Raw genomic sequence first — 14,741 nt, 5'->3', positions numbered from 1 at the left:
TTTCTTAGATCACTGCATCTTCCTTCAGCTCTTCTTAAGAGTTAGTTGCAGTTCTGCAATTGCTTTTTCAGCTTGCCAGGAAGACTGAGATCTCAGACAATGAAAAAAGAGCTATGAAGATAAGACAATTCGTGTTGCAAAAAGACAGAGATGACTTAATTTCTAACTACAGATGTCAGGACTACAGTGCAGACTTCAACCAAGCCTGGATTTCAATATGCTGATATAAATCAGGTGGCAGGATGAGACAAAGGGCAATAAATCTCTCAAAGCAGAGCTGAAATTGCTAAAAGGAGGCTTCAGCTTGGGTATATGCCATCTCTGTCTTCACACAAGACCTGAAACAATTTGGAGGTCCTCCAAAAAGTGAAATGTGTGGTTTAAGGACAAAACAAATCCGAGTCCACATTACCAAGGATATTGAATGCAATGGAAATATCAACCCGGAAAATCTGCTGCAACTGGAAAGCAGCTTCCTCCAAACGCCCTCGCTGAGCTGGGTCACCCTGAGGATTCAGAAAAGAAAGTTATTAGACAGCAAAAACATGCAAAGCCTGCAACAGATTTTTCTTGGAAACTGAGCAGAGTGACGTATTCGTACTGTCCTGTAGTAATCAAGAGGGTGATGTAATCTGGTGTCATGTGTCCACATAAAAATCTCCCTGTCCTACACAGACATCTGTTTAGTGAAGCGTTATGGACATTGCTCACCTCCCCTCTGATCAGGGAGCTTGGTGTACATCTGACATCATTAGAACATTTCAGAATTTAATGCAGCTCCCCTCCTCAGATGTAACATTAGCCCTTGTTCACCCTCCTGCATGGTGTTCGGCAGTGCAAATGGCATTTCTCTCTGACAAACATGCACTGACAGATCTGTATACCCTTTACACAATTCAAGCTGAGCCCATACTGTCAGCTTACTGAACACTGTACACTCCTAATAAAATCCCACACAGCAGAGACAATGTCTTTTCTTTCTCAGTAATGAACAGTATTTTTTACTTTACCACAGCTCTGGGAGGTGGGAGGAGGACTAGTCTGGCCTGCAGCTCTCATTTCCGAGCTCGAGCACAAATTTAGTGCCATCGAGTGGCAGCAGCACACACTGCACATGAGCTGAGATGCCTCCGCACTCGGAGTCACGCTGCAGAAATGCCCCGTGCTGCCCAACAGCTTTAGTGCTCAGCCAGCTCCCAGGGCTGCTCACAGGAGGACAGGACCCGGACTGACTCACGTCCTCTCCTGAGAGCCTCCTGAGGCCTGCAGAAGTGGTCCCTCCTCGGATGGGCAGCTCAGCTCTCACCCCCTTAGCAGACCAAGTGAACACCTTTCTGGTGGGGTAGGTCCCTTCCACGTCAAAGAGAGGATCCCATTTTGTTAAACCCAAAATGCATCTCCATTCTGTTCACAGTGTCCCTGAGCAACTGCTCCACTGACTGACTTTTAAGATGGGGAGCTCTAGATTGCAAGGAATTAGCAGGCTTACTCGCAGGCTTACTCACAAACAGAACAATAAGATAATTTATAACCTTTACAACCTAATGACTCACAACCTGATATACACTCTTCGAGCCCAAAGCCTCTCTTTCCCTCTCTCTAACAGACAAGACCCAGTCTTGATGTGGAGCTCTGGGAGGGGTGACGCCACCTTCTCCAGTCACAGGCTGTCTGGTAAAAACCAAAATAGCAACAGCACGTAGTTACCTAGTGAAAGATGGCATCAAAACCCATGCACCACATTGGTGCTACTGGATAGTTGGGGGTTTTTAGGACATTTTCTTCCAGTGCTTTTCTGCAGCACCACCATTTTACAGACACTTTAAAGGATGGGGACAACAGTTTGTAGTTCCTGGAACTTTACTCTGGCTAAAGGGCAGCACATCACATCTCTTCTGCTCCCAGCCTCCAGCTATGCAGGACAGAAAGCAGTCTTGCGTGTGAGTGGATTGCTCAGGCTGTGCTTGGGGTTGCACTGAGATGTCTTCCTGTTGCAAAGGGGCCTCAGGCACAGACGGAGCACATGAAAAATGAAAGCTTACCTTTGTACTGTGGGGAACTGGCCCTGGGCTGGAGCGCTGAGGGACTGGGAACTCCCCTGCATTAAAAGAGGAAGAAAAAAGCAGGGTTAAGCAATGCTGTACCTTCACTTCTTCCTCCTGATACCTTTCTCTGCTCCTCAATTCTTTCCTAGAGGACTGATCATCTGCCCAGATAGCGATACTAATAACAGAAGGAACTCTGCCCGATCTGACCTTTGTATCATAAGCAGCTAAGTGCCACGTGAATGCGGTCCTATAATCTGCAGCTGGCTAATGCACCTCTTCCAGAAAGGGCTTGGTCTTGACCTGAAGGTGCCAAAAGACAGAGAATCTCCTGCTTCTTCTGGAAGTTTGTTCCAGCAACTTGTAATCACTGCTTTAAAAATCTGTGCTTTGTTTCAAATAAAAACACATCTGGTTTCTGCTCCCTGGCATTGGCTCTTCCAGGCTTTTATTTCTCTTTACTAAAAAGCCCATTCTCTTTTTTCAAAGTCCCGTTACTACTAATCAACCCCTCTTGATTCTTTTCTGTGATTCTAAACAGACTGAGCTGTTCGTGTCTTTCAACTGAAGCACTTTCCTGCCTGAATTGATTAATTTTATGACTTTTTGCCACTATTCCTGAATTTTCAACATTGTTATTGAAGAGCAGACAGTCTCACCAGTATCATGGAAAGGACAAAATTGACTCCTTATTTGAGTTCATAACTGCTTAGTTTGTGAGAACCTTACTCCTAATGCTGATGGCTGGAGCATCACACAGATCTCGTGCCTAGGTGCTTGCCTATCCTAACTCCTTTTCCAGGTAATTTCTTTGTAGGGTACAGTTCTGCTTCTGCAAAGGGGTGATCAGACATGCTATTCTGGCTGTGCTGGATGCAGGCTTAGGTTATCACCCCCGAGCATCCCACTTGCACACCGCCGCCCTCTCAGATACGCTGACGCGTTCAGCCACTATCTGTCTGGGTTCAGCCTGAATTATCTAACAAAAGCATCTACAGCAAAAGCTAAGCCACCTCGCTCTCGACAGAACTGTTGGAAGTGATTACACAAGCATTTACACCAGCTGCTCCAAGACTGCGGTGACCTCCAGCAAAGAGGACGAACATTGAGGTTTGGCTGAAGCCAATTATTTTTTTATCCCAAATCACCAGAAGTAGCTCGGCCCCACTGGGCACCAGGTGGTGAAGCCTGGATCCCTGAAGCCAGTGCTGCTTGCAGAAGTAGCTGTGCCCTCCTCATGTCTCCCCATTGCCCTTTCGAGCTGTGTGGGTGCAGAGCAGGGAACTAAAATGAGTGAGAAATCAGTCTTTTTGGGGTCCTGGTTCCTTGATTCCCATCACCATATGGCTCTGCAGATGCTTGTGCTGGCGAAGGGGCAGAAGCAAGCGTGAAATAGGCAGGATTACTTCTTCTGGTGCCTGCACCATCATACAACACACACGGAGCTGTGACCCATGTTCCAGCTGCAGCCTCATTATTCCTAGATAAACGATTCCCCTCTGGCTGTATTAAAATGTATTTTATCTGAACAAGTCCCACTCACCCAACAAGCAAGATCACGATGGCAAACACAATTTCTATTTATCATTCCACCAAAAGTAATATAGTCTGCAAATTTATTAGTTGTGCTTTACATTTATTTTCAGAACAGACATAAAATTATCTGATCTTTCTCACCGTAGGACTCTCTCTCTTGTTCAGGTATCTCCCTCATGATGTAATTTGTTTTTTTACCACATACACAACAGCAAATCTCATGAAAAAGAAATCCGTATTAAAGAAATTGTCCAAGCTATTTGTTTAGAAAAACATTCATTCTTGCTTGCTTTGAAGAAGCTATCAGCATGCACAACCATCCCATGCCCCCCTCCCACTGGAAGTCTCTCCTCACTCAAATCCCAGTAATCTCCCCAGATTAGAGCTACCACTCCCAGAGGGCAAATCATTTGGAAGAAAACACGGGGAGCAGCCAGGCTGGACACCCAGACCCATCTCCTGACAGATGAAGTTAATGAATTCTCTCGGAACTCTCACTTGAAGCTGGGCAAGCCACAAATCAAAACTCTTCACAGAGATCATTACTCTTAAGACTTGGCTTGTCTCACAGCAGCCCTCTCAAACCCGGCACAGGAGCTAACACATTGTTTAGGTTCCTTCAGCAGTGTATGGAGAAATAAAAGCACCCCCCAGGCAGCAATAACCCTGTTCTACTTCAGCAGAATGAGAAGACCAGCTTAGATTAACCTTTGGACTAGCACTAGGCAATACAAGTTCACCCCAACTGTTTTGTTTCTTATTTCCCAACATAAGGTTCCAGGGCAATATTTGAGGAATGGCCAAGCTTCAGCAGAACTTCACAGGAACCGGGTTTTGTACAAATTCATTGCTCTACTGCACTCACAACGGTTGTTAATTTATTTGTAAGGTTGTAAGAGCAAAGCACGTAAGAGCTGGGAATACCACAGCTCCAATTTTCTGTGCAACTGTGTTTCTACTTCTTTAAGCATGTGTTACGATGTATCATGACTCTGCATCCTTTTTTCCATGTGATCCTACAGTTTTGGCATACTGGATGCCCAATGCTCACATACTCAGCAGCTAATAAATATTTTGTATTTCCCCACTGTTCATCCTGCACTTTATCAAATGTTACTCAAACCTAGCTCCAAGTGCAGAATTATTAATCTTCTCATAGATAGTCTAGATTGCTCATAATGAAACATCCAAATGCTTCACAGGAATGAATTCACAACAAGCGCTGGCCAAAATCCAGGACTCCTGCCTCATGGAAAATTTTAGTGTTTCCAATTGGTTTCATTGTGCTTTGAAATGAAAACACACTTTGAAAATGTTTCTAATCTCAGAATTGAAATAGCAAATTTTACAGTCCTGCCAGGGGTAAAAAAACAACTGCCCAGGGCAACATTCAGCTGCTGTAACACCACGACTGGCTGTAATCACCCGCTTGTTCACTATGTGACTTTCGCTTTCCACAAAAAAGCTTCAAGCGAGGCAAAAATTGCATGAAAAAAATAGGTACATGAAAAATCATGTACCTGAAGACTTGCTGATAGTACTATCTAGTATTACATTTAAAGCAACTTTTAAGCAAATTTCCTAATGTTTACTTAAAAAAAAAAGTGTTTTAAAAGAAATAGTTTCTAACATGTTGTGTTATGTTAAAACTGTTATGGGTCATCTGCAAAGCTGGGATGTTTGTGTACATCACAAAGACCTTTGCCATTCAAGATAACAGAGTAGCTGACAGCAACAGCAGATTGTCACTACGTGTAGAGCAGCAGAAGCAAGCCTGGAATCTAACCCAAACACTGAAAGAAAGGGTGAGGACATGAAATTCCCTGTAGAAGGTCCTTTGCCACTGTTGGCAACAGCAAAATGGAGAAATGAAGGTACATTTGGCTCCACTCCAAGTTCTGCAGGTTTGTTCTCTAATGGCAAAACTTTTCTGCCAGACATCTGTCCTTCCCTTCCTTCTGCTCTCCCCAACTTCTTGCTGCATTCTGACAGTCGGCCTCAGTCCCGTTCAGTAGCTAAATACTGGGAAAAGATTCCTAAGATTTAGGCAGCTTTTTCTGCAGAAAGCCAAACATACTCTGAGAGAAGGGTCTCTCATTAAGCATCACCAAACTTCCCATCTCAAACTTTCCAGAGAAAGATTCACAGGACTTCTCACCATTACAAAGCTTTGTATTTTTTGAGACTCTTTAGTGAAAATTACTGAATATCTTCACCCTGACTTTCCTCAATAAATTCCCACAAAATAGATACACAGCATACTGTGAGAATGCAACCCAAAGACTTAAATATAGAGCAAAATCAAATTATTTCTGACTTACATTATCTCTGGCAACTGATGGTAGAAGATGGTTGGGTAGCACATATAAGAAACAGGAATTAAAAAGTCATGCTTTTCCTGGCCAGACTTTCCAGCAATCAGCTGTTCTGTGATCATCTCAGCAGGTTTTGGCTGGATCAATTAAGTTTAATCTGAATGGGTAATCACACAATGATTCAGTTTAATCTGAATGTGTAATTACCTAATCACTTTTTGGAACCCATTGCTCCTTCTGGCCACATAGCAATGACTTCCACAATTTACCTGTGCTCTGGCCAAACACGTATGATCTTTTGCTTTATCCACACTCGCTACCTGACCATTTCTGTGCTGCCTATCAATACATGTACTATGAAAAGTATTGTCCTCTATTCATCTTCCATCCATATTTTTAGTTTCACTGAGCACTAGCACACCCTTTGCCACTTCTTTTTTAAACTGAAGAGACAGTCTCCCTTTATATGTAACTGACTCCTTATCATCCTTTTCTATGCCATTTTGGTCACTGTTTTTAAGACAGAGTGTCTGAGATGTGGCTGCACTGCAGACTTACCAGACCTATGATACTGTTTTGGCCTCGGTTCCTTCCTTTACATCAACCAACATTTCATTTACCTCACTGCTGTAGAGCACTGGCAACATTTTCAAAAACACATCCACAGTAACTTTAGATGACCTCTCTGCAGTGTAATTATTAATTTGACATTCCTCATTCTGTATTTTCAGTTACAGTCCCCTGTGCATACTACTTTAACCTACCTTGAAATTACCCTGTTGTTAGTTCTTGTGCAATCTTTTGCTGTGACTCCCAGGTTTGACTGTCCTGAATAATTTTGTACTACATTTGCTTCTCCTGTCACCTCGCTCATCAGCTTTTTCCAAATCACTGCTGACTCTGCTGAGCGGACCAGGTTCCTATAAAGCACTTAGGGGAATCCACCGGTAATGGCTTTCCATCAGAAAACTATTTCTTATACTTTAAGGAGTTACTAGCCTAAGAGCGGTCCCTCTGTCCTCCCTCGCATCAGCTGTATTTCTCCAGATAGCTTTGTTTTAGGCCCTGGTTGAAAGATTTTCAAAAAGCTAAAAGCTGGATAATCTTGCTCCACATGCCTGTTGACTTCTCCAGAGAACTCTAATAGACTTACAAACTATAACTCTGTTCTCTGTTAAGACTCACATAATGGAGCAAGCTGCTAAGAGAAATGGCTTCCTAAGCCCTTCCAGACCTTTAATATAGCACACTCATCCAGGTATCTACCATTTCTATTCCATGATACAGTTTCTATCACCTCATAATTACATTTTTTTTTCAGTTCTGTGGCTCAAACAACCTCTCTTTTCAAAGGCTAGCGTCTAATTTGTCATTGTTCCCTCTCCTGGTCATCCAGCAGATTTAAGCACTGGATTACATACCATCATTAGAGGCTCAGCAATTTCATAGCTTCCGGAGAGCATCTGAACAAAGAGCACGTGGCCTTAGAGACTTGTCACTGTTCAATTTATCAGTTTGCCTAAAAGCTCTCCCTATTGACTCTCAGTAGGAAACTGTTTGTCAGATACAGACACATTCACTGCTGAAGGTTCAGCTGTGCCAGCTGAAGACAGCGCTGTCTCCACTTACTCCCCACCGCTTCTCCCAGAGGTCCATGTCCAGTAATCTGCCAGTGAGGCCGCGTATCTGAGTGCTTCTTAATACGCTCCAGGCAAAAGCAGATGGGTTAAACAGTCTAATTGGCAGTTTAGGTAAATTAACCTGGCTGTTTTCCTGGAGCTAATTAGGAAACATGGAAACAAAATGCTCCATTTGCCAACTGATGGGACTGGTAACCTCTGGCAGGAGATGGATTTGATAAGCAGCGATGGGCAGTAGCTTAAATCAGCACAGCAGAAAACAGTGAATGGGGAAGCCCCCCAGCCTCTTTTGCAACACCTTACATCTCCTACCTAACATCTGCGGGCTTTTTTTTGGTGCTGCTTCTACACCATGGGTGTATGTTGTCCTTCCCTTTACCTGCTCCTGCTTTTAACAGTTTTCCTAAAGCTATTATTACTATTTATATATCTAGTGAACAACCCTACTGAAGACTTCATCCAATCTTCCTTGATATGACTTCACATTTTACGTGTTATGGCACACTTTCCTGGATGAGACTTCCAGTTTTTGAAGTATATCTTCCTACTTCTGTAAGACTTACTTTATTAAGAATTCCTTTAATACCTCCTCCCACTATTTTGTCTGCAGCATAACTGCTCATCTTCATCTTCCAGGAAGAAAAGAATTCCTTTAGCTTCACACTGTACAGCAAGTCTCTCAGATCACTGTTGCACTATTCTCCTGAACATTCGTGACTGCAAATGTCTGTCTGCACTAAAAGAACAGAATCTGGATGCTGTATCCTGGTCACCAAGGCAGACCAGTATTGGGAGAGCCAACGTTACTGCACAGTTATACCACAGGCACCTCCCTGTCTTCAGGAGCTTTTTTCCTCCTGTCTCTGGATTTCCAACTCATCTCTCCAAAGTTCTGTCTTTCCACTCTGATCTCCCTTCCTCCAAGTTTCAGCAACAGTGAAATGCTTCTTGGATGCTAGCTTTGCCTTGGGGAAACTCAGACACTCAGAAGTCCTTCTGCTACAAGTATCACATCACACATACCTTCTTCTGCCCAGAGCTGGCTCTCTCCTGGACCAGAGGAGATGCCCGGGAATGAATTCTCTGATGCAACCTCTGGACCTGCTTTCTGCAAGAAGCAGGGCCCCAGATGTGCACTGGGACAACTGGTTGAGGCTTCGGTCACCACTGAAATGTAGAGCACAAAACAGTTCCTGTGAGCCACGCTGAATCTGCTCTAAGAGGGAACACACAACTGCTTACCTACCAAGTTCCCTTCTCTGCTCTGGCCATGAAGCCAAGCAGGAGGAAGGCGTGTGGAGTAAAATCCAGAACAGAAGACAAAAATAAAGGGAGGCAGAATGCAAACTGGGATTGCACCAAATAGGAAAGGAAGAGTGAGATTCCCCTAACAGTCACCAGCCCTCAATCTCTCCAGAGAGCTTGAAACCTGCCTGTCAGCTTCTGACAACAGCAGGACAGATGTTAACTATCGGGAAGCAGCAACCATGTCTGAGAGCCAGATCCTCCCACAACCCCTTCTCCTGTGCCAGAGCTGCTGACCTGTCTGCTGAGCGGGCAGTGAGGAAAGCCAGGAAGATCTGTGCTCCCTCCTGGCGTCCGGCAGCGATCGCAGCCACGAGATCTGTTTGACCAGCTGCAGAAGAAGCGCGGCCACTGCCCCCTGAAGAAAAGAAGATGCAAATCTAAGATCAGAGCCCTGCTGCCTCTGGCTGCCCACTTTGTGAAGGGCAGCGTGGCCACAGCTCGGTCTCGGGGAGGCGTCCCACCCTGCTGCCCTCCCAGCGGGGCACAGCAGACACTGTGAGGCCTGCAGGCACCACGCTCCCCGCCACCCACTCCTCACCCAGGTGACGGCATCCAGCACGGAGTAGCGGGGCACCAGCCCGGGCAGCGGCTGCCTCCTTCCTTCTCGCTCCTGGCCATCCTGGGGCCGCTCGCTCTGACACCTGGGCGCGCTGCAACACCTGCAAAACACCAGGGCTGTGACCGCGACCACCAAGACAAGGCTGTGACAGCAGCCACCAAAGCAAGAGCCACCAAAGCAAGAGCGTGACAGCAGCCACCGAACTCGGTGTGTGACAGGAGCCACCACACCACAAGCCACCACAGCAAGGCTGTGCCCGCAGCCCCCAAACCCAGCGCGTCGCAGGAGCCCCCAAAACCACGGCAGGGCGTGAGAGGAGCCACCAGAGCACGACTCAGCACAGTAATGGCGCAGCAAGCACAGCGAGCAGGGGACAGCAGCCACCTCACAGGGCTGCGCCGGGAGCCCCCGAGCACCGGAGCTGAAGCCGGGGGGGGGCTCGGGGCTGGGCCGGGGCCGCACTCACCGCTGCGAGCCGCGGCTGTCGGGCGGCTCAGAACCGGGACCGGTGGCGGTGGCTGTGGATGTGGCAGCGGGGCCGGGCGGCGGGCGGGCGGGCGGCAGCGAGCAGCGCCCGAGGCCGCCGCGGCCTAGCAGCAGCCGCCACATGGCGGCCGCGGCTCCAGCGAGCGGGCGGCGCTGCCGGGAGACCGCGGCGCAGAGCGGCCCCCGGCGGCCATGCACGGGGCGGCGCGGCCTAGGGGAGCGGAGGGCTTCGGGCAGCGGCTCCGGGAAGCGGGGGAACCCGAGGGGCTGCGTGGGTGACCCCCTTGTGGCTTCTCAGGATTTGAAGCGGGGTTGTAAAAAGGGTGGGGAGTGACTGTGCGCGGTCTGGCGTTGATAGGGTGAGGGGGAATGGCTTGAAATGAAAAGAGTTTAAAAAGAGGTTTGGGTTAGAGCTCAGGAGGAAATTCTTCCCTCAGAGGGCAGTGAGGCGCTGGCACGGGATGCCCAAAGGGCTGTGTTTGCCCCATCCCTGGAGGGTCAGGGCCAGGTTGATCCTGGGCTGCCCGATCCAGTGGGGGCCATCCCTGCCCGTGCCGGGGGCTGGCACCGGGTGATCTTTGGGGCCGCTTCCAACCCCAACCCTTCCACGACTGACTCCTGATCCAGAGCAGCCTGCAGCAGCAGCTGAGACAGGCCCCTGAGCCAGCCATGGTTTAGCCAAGGAGATGCTGCGTACTGCCAAGCCCTTCTACAGCAAAACCATAGCGTCAGGTGTGATCAGAAACTCAGGTAGTCCTGAAATCGGTGATGTGATTAAGTATAAATGTTCATAAGTGGGAAATGGGTACGTATTTGAAGCACTGGTGGATAGAAATGTGTTAAAAACACATTACACTTGGGTCATGCGTGAGCCTGCCCCCCCCTCTTTCACAGGCAGCCCGGTTCCATGCCTATTGCTGGTGGGCTCCTGCCCGCTGCTTGCTGTCTGCCTCCGGGTTTGCTTCGACTGCCTTGCAGCAGGAGATGGCAGAGTTCCCAACCAGCAGCGTGGCACGCCTGTGTGAGAAATAGATATGCTTCATATTCTCTTTACCCTAGTGGTTTCCTTCAGAAGTATGAATATTGCTGCCCCTGTGCTCATTCCAGCTGAACTGTGTACTTTAATGTTTATTTCTTAGTTCCATAGGCACAGAAATTCTTGGTGATTCTGGCAATTTGTCTCTTTTTCCAGAGTATGGTTTTCCCGTTGCTGGTAATTCTTGTTATGAACTCATAGCTCTTGTTCAGTGTAATCCCTGCTATATGCGTGGCCGGCTGCAAGCTCCGAGCGGGGCTTTTCAGCAGATGCAGAATTGTTCTCTCTTCCATCAGCCTAGGAGCCTTCTCTAACTACCAAATTTCTTTTGCCTTTCCATAGCTTTTTTATTTTTATTTTTATTTTTATTTTTATTTTTATTTTTATTTTTATTTTTATTTTTATTTTTAGTGTCATATATGGGACACACCCTTTATCCTTTTCACCCCAGATTTGTCCTTATACCTTAATTACCAGGTCATTTAGTTGTCTGTTTTGGTAAATGTATCTATGTGAAGCAAAGGATGTTATGATTGTTTCATGTTAGCACACTGGTATCTCCTAGGCTACTAAGTTTGTCTGGGGATGAAGACCGCATGCACGATAGAAATATCGGCACTTTCAGTCTATAATCTTGCCTTAATTTTCTCTCTCATCAAGGTGGTATCAGTAATTAATGCCCCCAGAAAATTCAGCTGTGTTTGTTGGTATCATTTCATCCAAGATCTCCCAGCTAATCACGGCGTTATCGTTGCTGTTAGTCCTCGTTTTCTTTCAAGTCCCCAGCTGTTTGGTGCGCGATACTCTGTCTTTTCTGCAACTGGCGAGTCAATAGCAGAGCTAATCTGTTTTGATTCATATCATGAGGATGCCACAGGAGCTGGAACAACTTCAGTTGTGCGGTTGCTGCGCATTTATTGCTTTTACTCTGGAGAAGGCAAATAGCTGAATGAAGAGGAGATGAGAGGGAAGCTCTGAGAGATGAGGAAGGGGCCTGTGCAGAGCGAGAATAAAGCGGAGATAGCAAGGGGCAGAGCAAGTGGAGCAAGGAGCAGAGATGTGGGGTAAGGTGGCTAAAGGAGTGTGTGTGGAAGAGAAGTGAGAGGAGCTGTGCAGGCAGGTCGGTGTGTCCCACGTGAGGGCAGCTCCCTGCTTCTTTTCAGGTCAGCTCCTTTGCGTCCTTGCAGCTGGCAGTGAGAGAGTGGAAAGGACACGGAGAATGACGAGGTGATAAGCCATGAGGAATTGCTGCAGGTGCCAGAGCGCCTTGCTGCAGCTTGTCTGATAGCTGGTGGTGGGATTTTGTTCCGTGCTCCCAAGGGTGCTGAGGAAACCAGCTGATGTCATTGCAGGGCCGCTTCGGGAGGTCGTGGTGATCAGGGAGAGGTTTCTGGTGATTAAAAAAGGGCAAACTTCATACATGCATTGAAAGGTGGGAAGAAGGATTGGGCAGTTATAAAACAGGCAATGTAACCTCACTCTCTGGATGGTGATGGCACGCCTTCTGGAAACTGTCAGCATGAGGAGGAGAGGAAGGTGATTGCGGACAGCCAGCGTGGGTTTGACAAGGGCAAACCGTGCCTATCCGGCCCGATTGCCATCTGTGATGAGACAGGCTCAGCGAACAAGGGGAGAGCCGTGGGTGTTGTTTACCTTGACTTTAGCAAGGCCTTTGACATTGTCTCCCATAGCATCATCGTATCAAATTGGTGAGGTATGGACTGGATAAATGGACTACAAATCGGATGGAAAATTGCCTGAATTGCTGAGCTCCGATGATGGAGATCAGTGGGCTAGCACACAGAGTGTACCTGAAGAGGCTGGGAGAACTGGGTTTGTTATCACATAATAATTTTGAGAAAATACTTTGCTCTTTAAGGAATATATTTATTTTGGTGCAAGGAGGAAAACATACTGGTTGGAGAAGGCAATTTAACCTCCTTGAATTTCAATGTTTGTTTTTATCACCAGTTCTCAGGCCTTACAAAAGCCTTGGAATTGAACCCACTCTTTTTTATTCATTGGTTTAAACGTTCATTAATGGCAGTCCCCTATTAAAGTCCAGGCAAAACCCACTTATCTGCAAGTTCTTCATAATGTCTTTGAGGCACTTGCTCCTGAAACTTTATTTCCTGGGTGCTGGAACTGTTTACTCCCATCTCTGCTAAGTTAGGTATTTATTTCATCTGTGTTTTCTTTTTCTGCATCTTGAGCAAAGTAACTCGGTGGAACATGTAAGCTTTGATGCACGGTTTTTCTCTAGCTGGAAATTTATGGTTTTTAAAAAAAATCATGCAACTTTGACCAAGTATACTTGAAATGCTGTAATTACAGATGATCTAGTTTCACAGCTCACAGACAGAGAAAATGTGTTTGTTTTACTTTATTAGATTTCTTATAATATGTTCATACAAAAACAAATGTGCGTATACACACTCCGTCAATACTGCCAACTGCAATTTATTAAGGTTTATAAATTTATTCCACTAGGTCACTTTATTGTTAAGCAGACATTGAATGCAGAATCAATGCTAAAGACGGGGAGGCTAAATTTCAAAGTAAACAATCTCATCTTTCTGTTAATAGGTTTATAAGAGACATTTTTGAGGAAATCATAATTAATCACAGACCTCGAACCTGGACTGTATTTCTCTTAATGCAGTTGCATTTTTCTCATATGAAAATAAGGGAGAGGAAGTGTCTGGGCATAAGCAGGAGCTTGCACCGCTGCTCCGCTCCTCCCTGAGAGCTGCGAAGCCCCTCAGTCAGTCACCGTAATCCAGAGCTGAAACGCGGGGGACGCGTTTTGGGGATATATCTCGTTGCTTTGTGATGAACTCGGAGGCCCTGGGAGAATCTCTTGGTGTTGACAGCCCCTGACAGTAAATGTCACATGAATTCGGAGGGAGCTCAGAGCCTTCTGGTGACTGCTATGAGAAGAGACATCATGACAGAAAGCCTGATTGATGAGCAATGCCACGAGTAGAGGGAGCGCTGTGTGGTGATTGCCTATAATTGAATGGTCTGTGGAAGTTATTTCTGGGTTCCCTTTGAACGGTGACATGCACTCCAGAAGTGTTTTCACATGGGAGACCTACAGATTTTAACCCTTGTACTCAGCAATTCCCTGTTAACGCTGCATTAACAGACTTTAAAACTTAATGGGCTGTTTTCACTTCAGGTCCAACGCGGAGCCATATCATAATAATTAAACAAGCGTCGACAACCAGCGATGGTCAGCCATGCAATTACCTTTAGAAATGTTTCATTGTCAGCTTTCGCCTCCTCCTCTCAGCGCTCTCTCCTCGTGGCTCAGCTCTGTGATCTGACAGCACGGAGACGTTGATTATCAAGGTTCTCCCTGATTCTGATGATGTGCTCCTGTGACACAGACTTGTCGCAGCCGTGTTAAGCACAGCAGTGATGCTTGTGGCATTAAATGGGAATGTGAGACGTTGTAGCCCCCTCACCCAGCAAAGCATCTGCTCTCGCTGACCAATTAAATTGGCTTCTCTCTCATTAAAACCCTTGTGCAGACTCTGGTATGTCACAGATCTTTAAAATCTCCATTACGATTTCCACTTTCTTCTGGGTATTTTTAGCTTATACTTGAAGAAATGATTATTGTCTCTTGCACTTAAACATATCAATTTTGGCTCCACAGACATCTCCTCTGGGCCATATTGAAAGACCTGAGCTGACTTGAACTGCTGAATCCGTAGGGAGGATTTCAACACAGCTCTAAGTGCTGGGACATTGGAGCCGTGCAAGAAGGAAGAGGGAGAGAAATTCAAGCCCTCCCCCCCCTTCCCTTTG

At 46.4% G+C, this 14,741-nt stretch overlaps 1 protein-coding gene and 1 long non-coding RNA gene across 10 annotated transcripts in view; one reads left to right on the top strand and one right to left on the bottom strand.

The window, feature by feature from the left end:
• DELE1 (DAP3 binding cell death enhancer 1) overlaps nucleotides 1–10,073 on the bottom strand; it is a 22,592-nt gene extending 12,519 nt beyond the window's left edge. Inside the window, exons 1-6 of the mRNA XM_027468329.3 lie at nucleotides 9,870–10,073; nucleotides 9,383–9,503; nucleotides 9,079–9,199; nucleotides 8,560–8,703; nucleotides 2,043–2,098; nucleotides 413–506 (exon numbers count right to left, since the gene is read on the bottom strand). Coding sequence (XP_027324130.3) covers nucleotides 413–506; nucleotides 2,043–2,098; nucleotides 8,560–8,703; nucleotides 9,079–9,199; nucleotides 9,383–9,503; nucleotides 9,870–10,012 — 679 coding nt within the window. The 5' untranslated portion in view covers nucleotides 10,013–10,073. The remainder of the gene's footprint in view (nucleotides 1–412; nucleotides 507–2,042; nucleotides 2,099–8,559; nucleotides 8,704–9,078; nucleotides 9,200–9,382; nucleotides 9,504–9,869) is intronic.
• LOC101793489 (uncharacterized) overlaps nucleotides 10,053–14,741 on the top strand; it is a 55,802-nt gene continuing 51,113 nt past the window's right edge. For 6 of the 9 annotated variants that reach the window (XR_011803391.1, XR_011803389.1, XR_011803390.1 and 3 more), the window contains exon 1: nucleotides 10,062–14,741. This is a non-coding gene — a long non-coding RNA (uncharacterized lncRNA). The other 3 variants (XR_011803387.1, XR_011803393.1, XR_011803392.1) reach the window with 3 other exon arrangements.

Source organism: Anas platyrhynchos, chromosome 14 (genome assembly GCF_047663525.1).
Source record: "Anas platyrhynchos isolate ZD024472 breed Pekin duck chromosome 14, IASCAAS_PekinDuck_T2T, whole genome shotgun sequence".
In the NCBI taxonomy this organism is placed as follows: domain Eukaryota; kingdom Metazoa; phylum Chordata; class Aves; order Anseriformes; family Anatidae; genus Anas; species Anas platyrhynchos.
The sequence above is the reverse complement of the archived record's forward strand: the minus strand, read 5'-3'. Positions and strand labels throughout refer to the sequence as shown.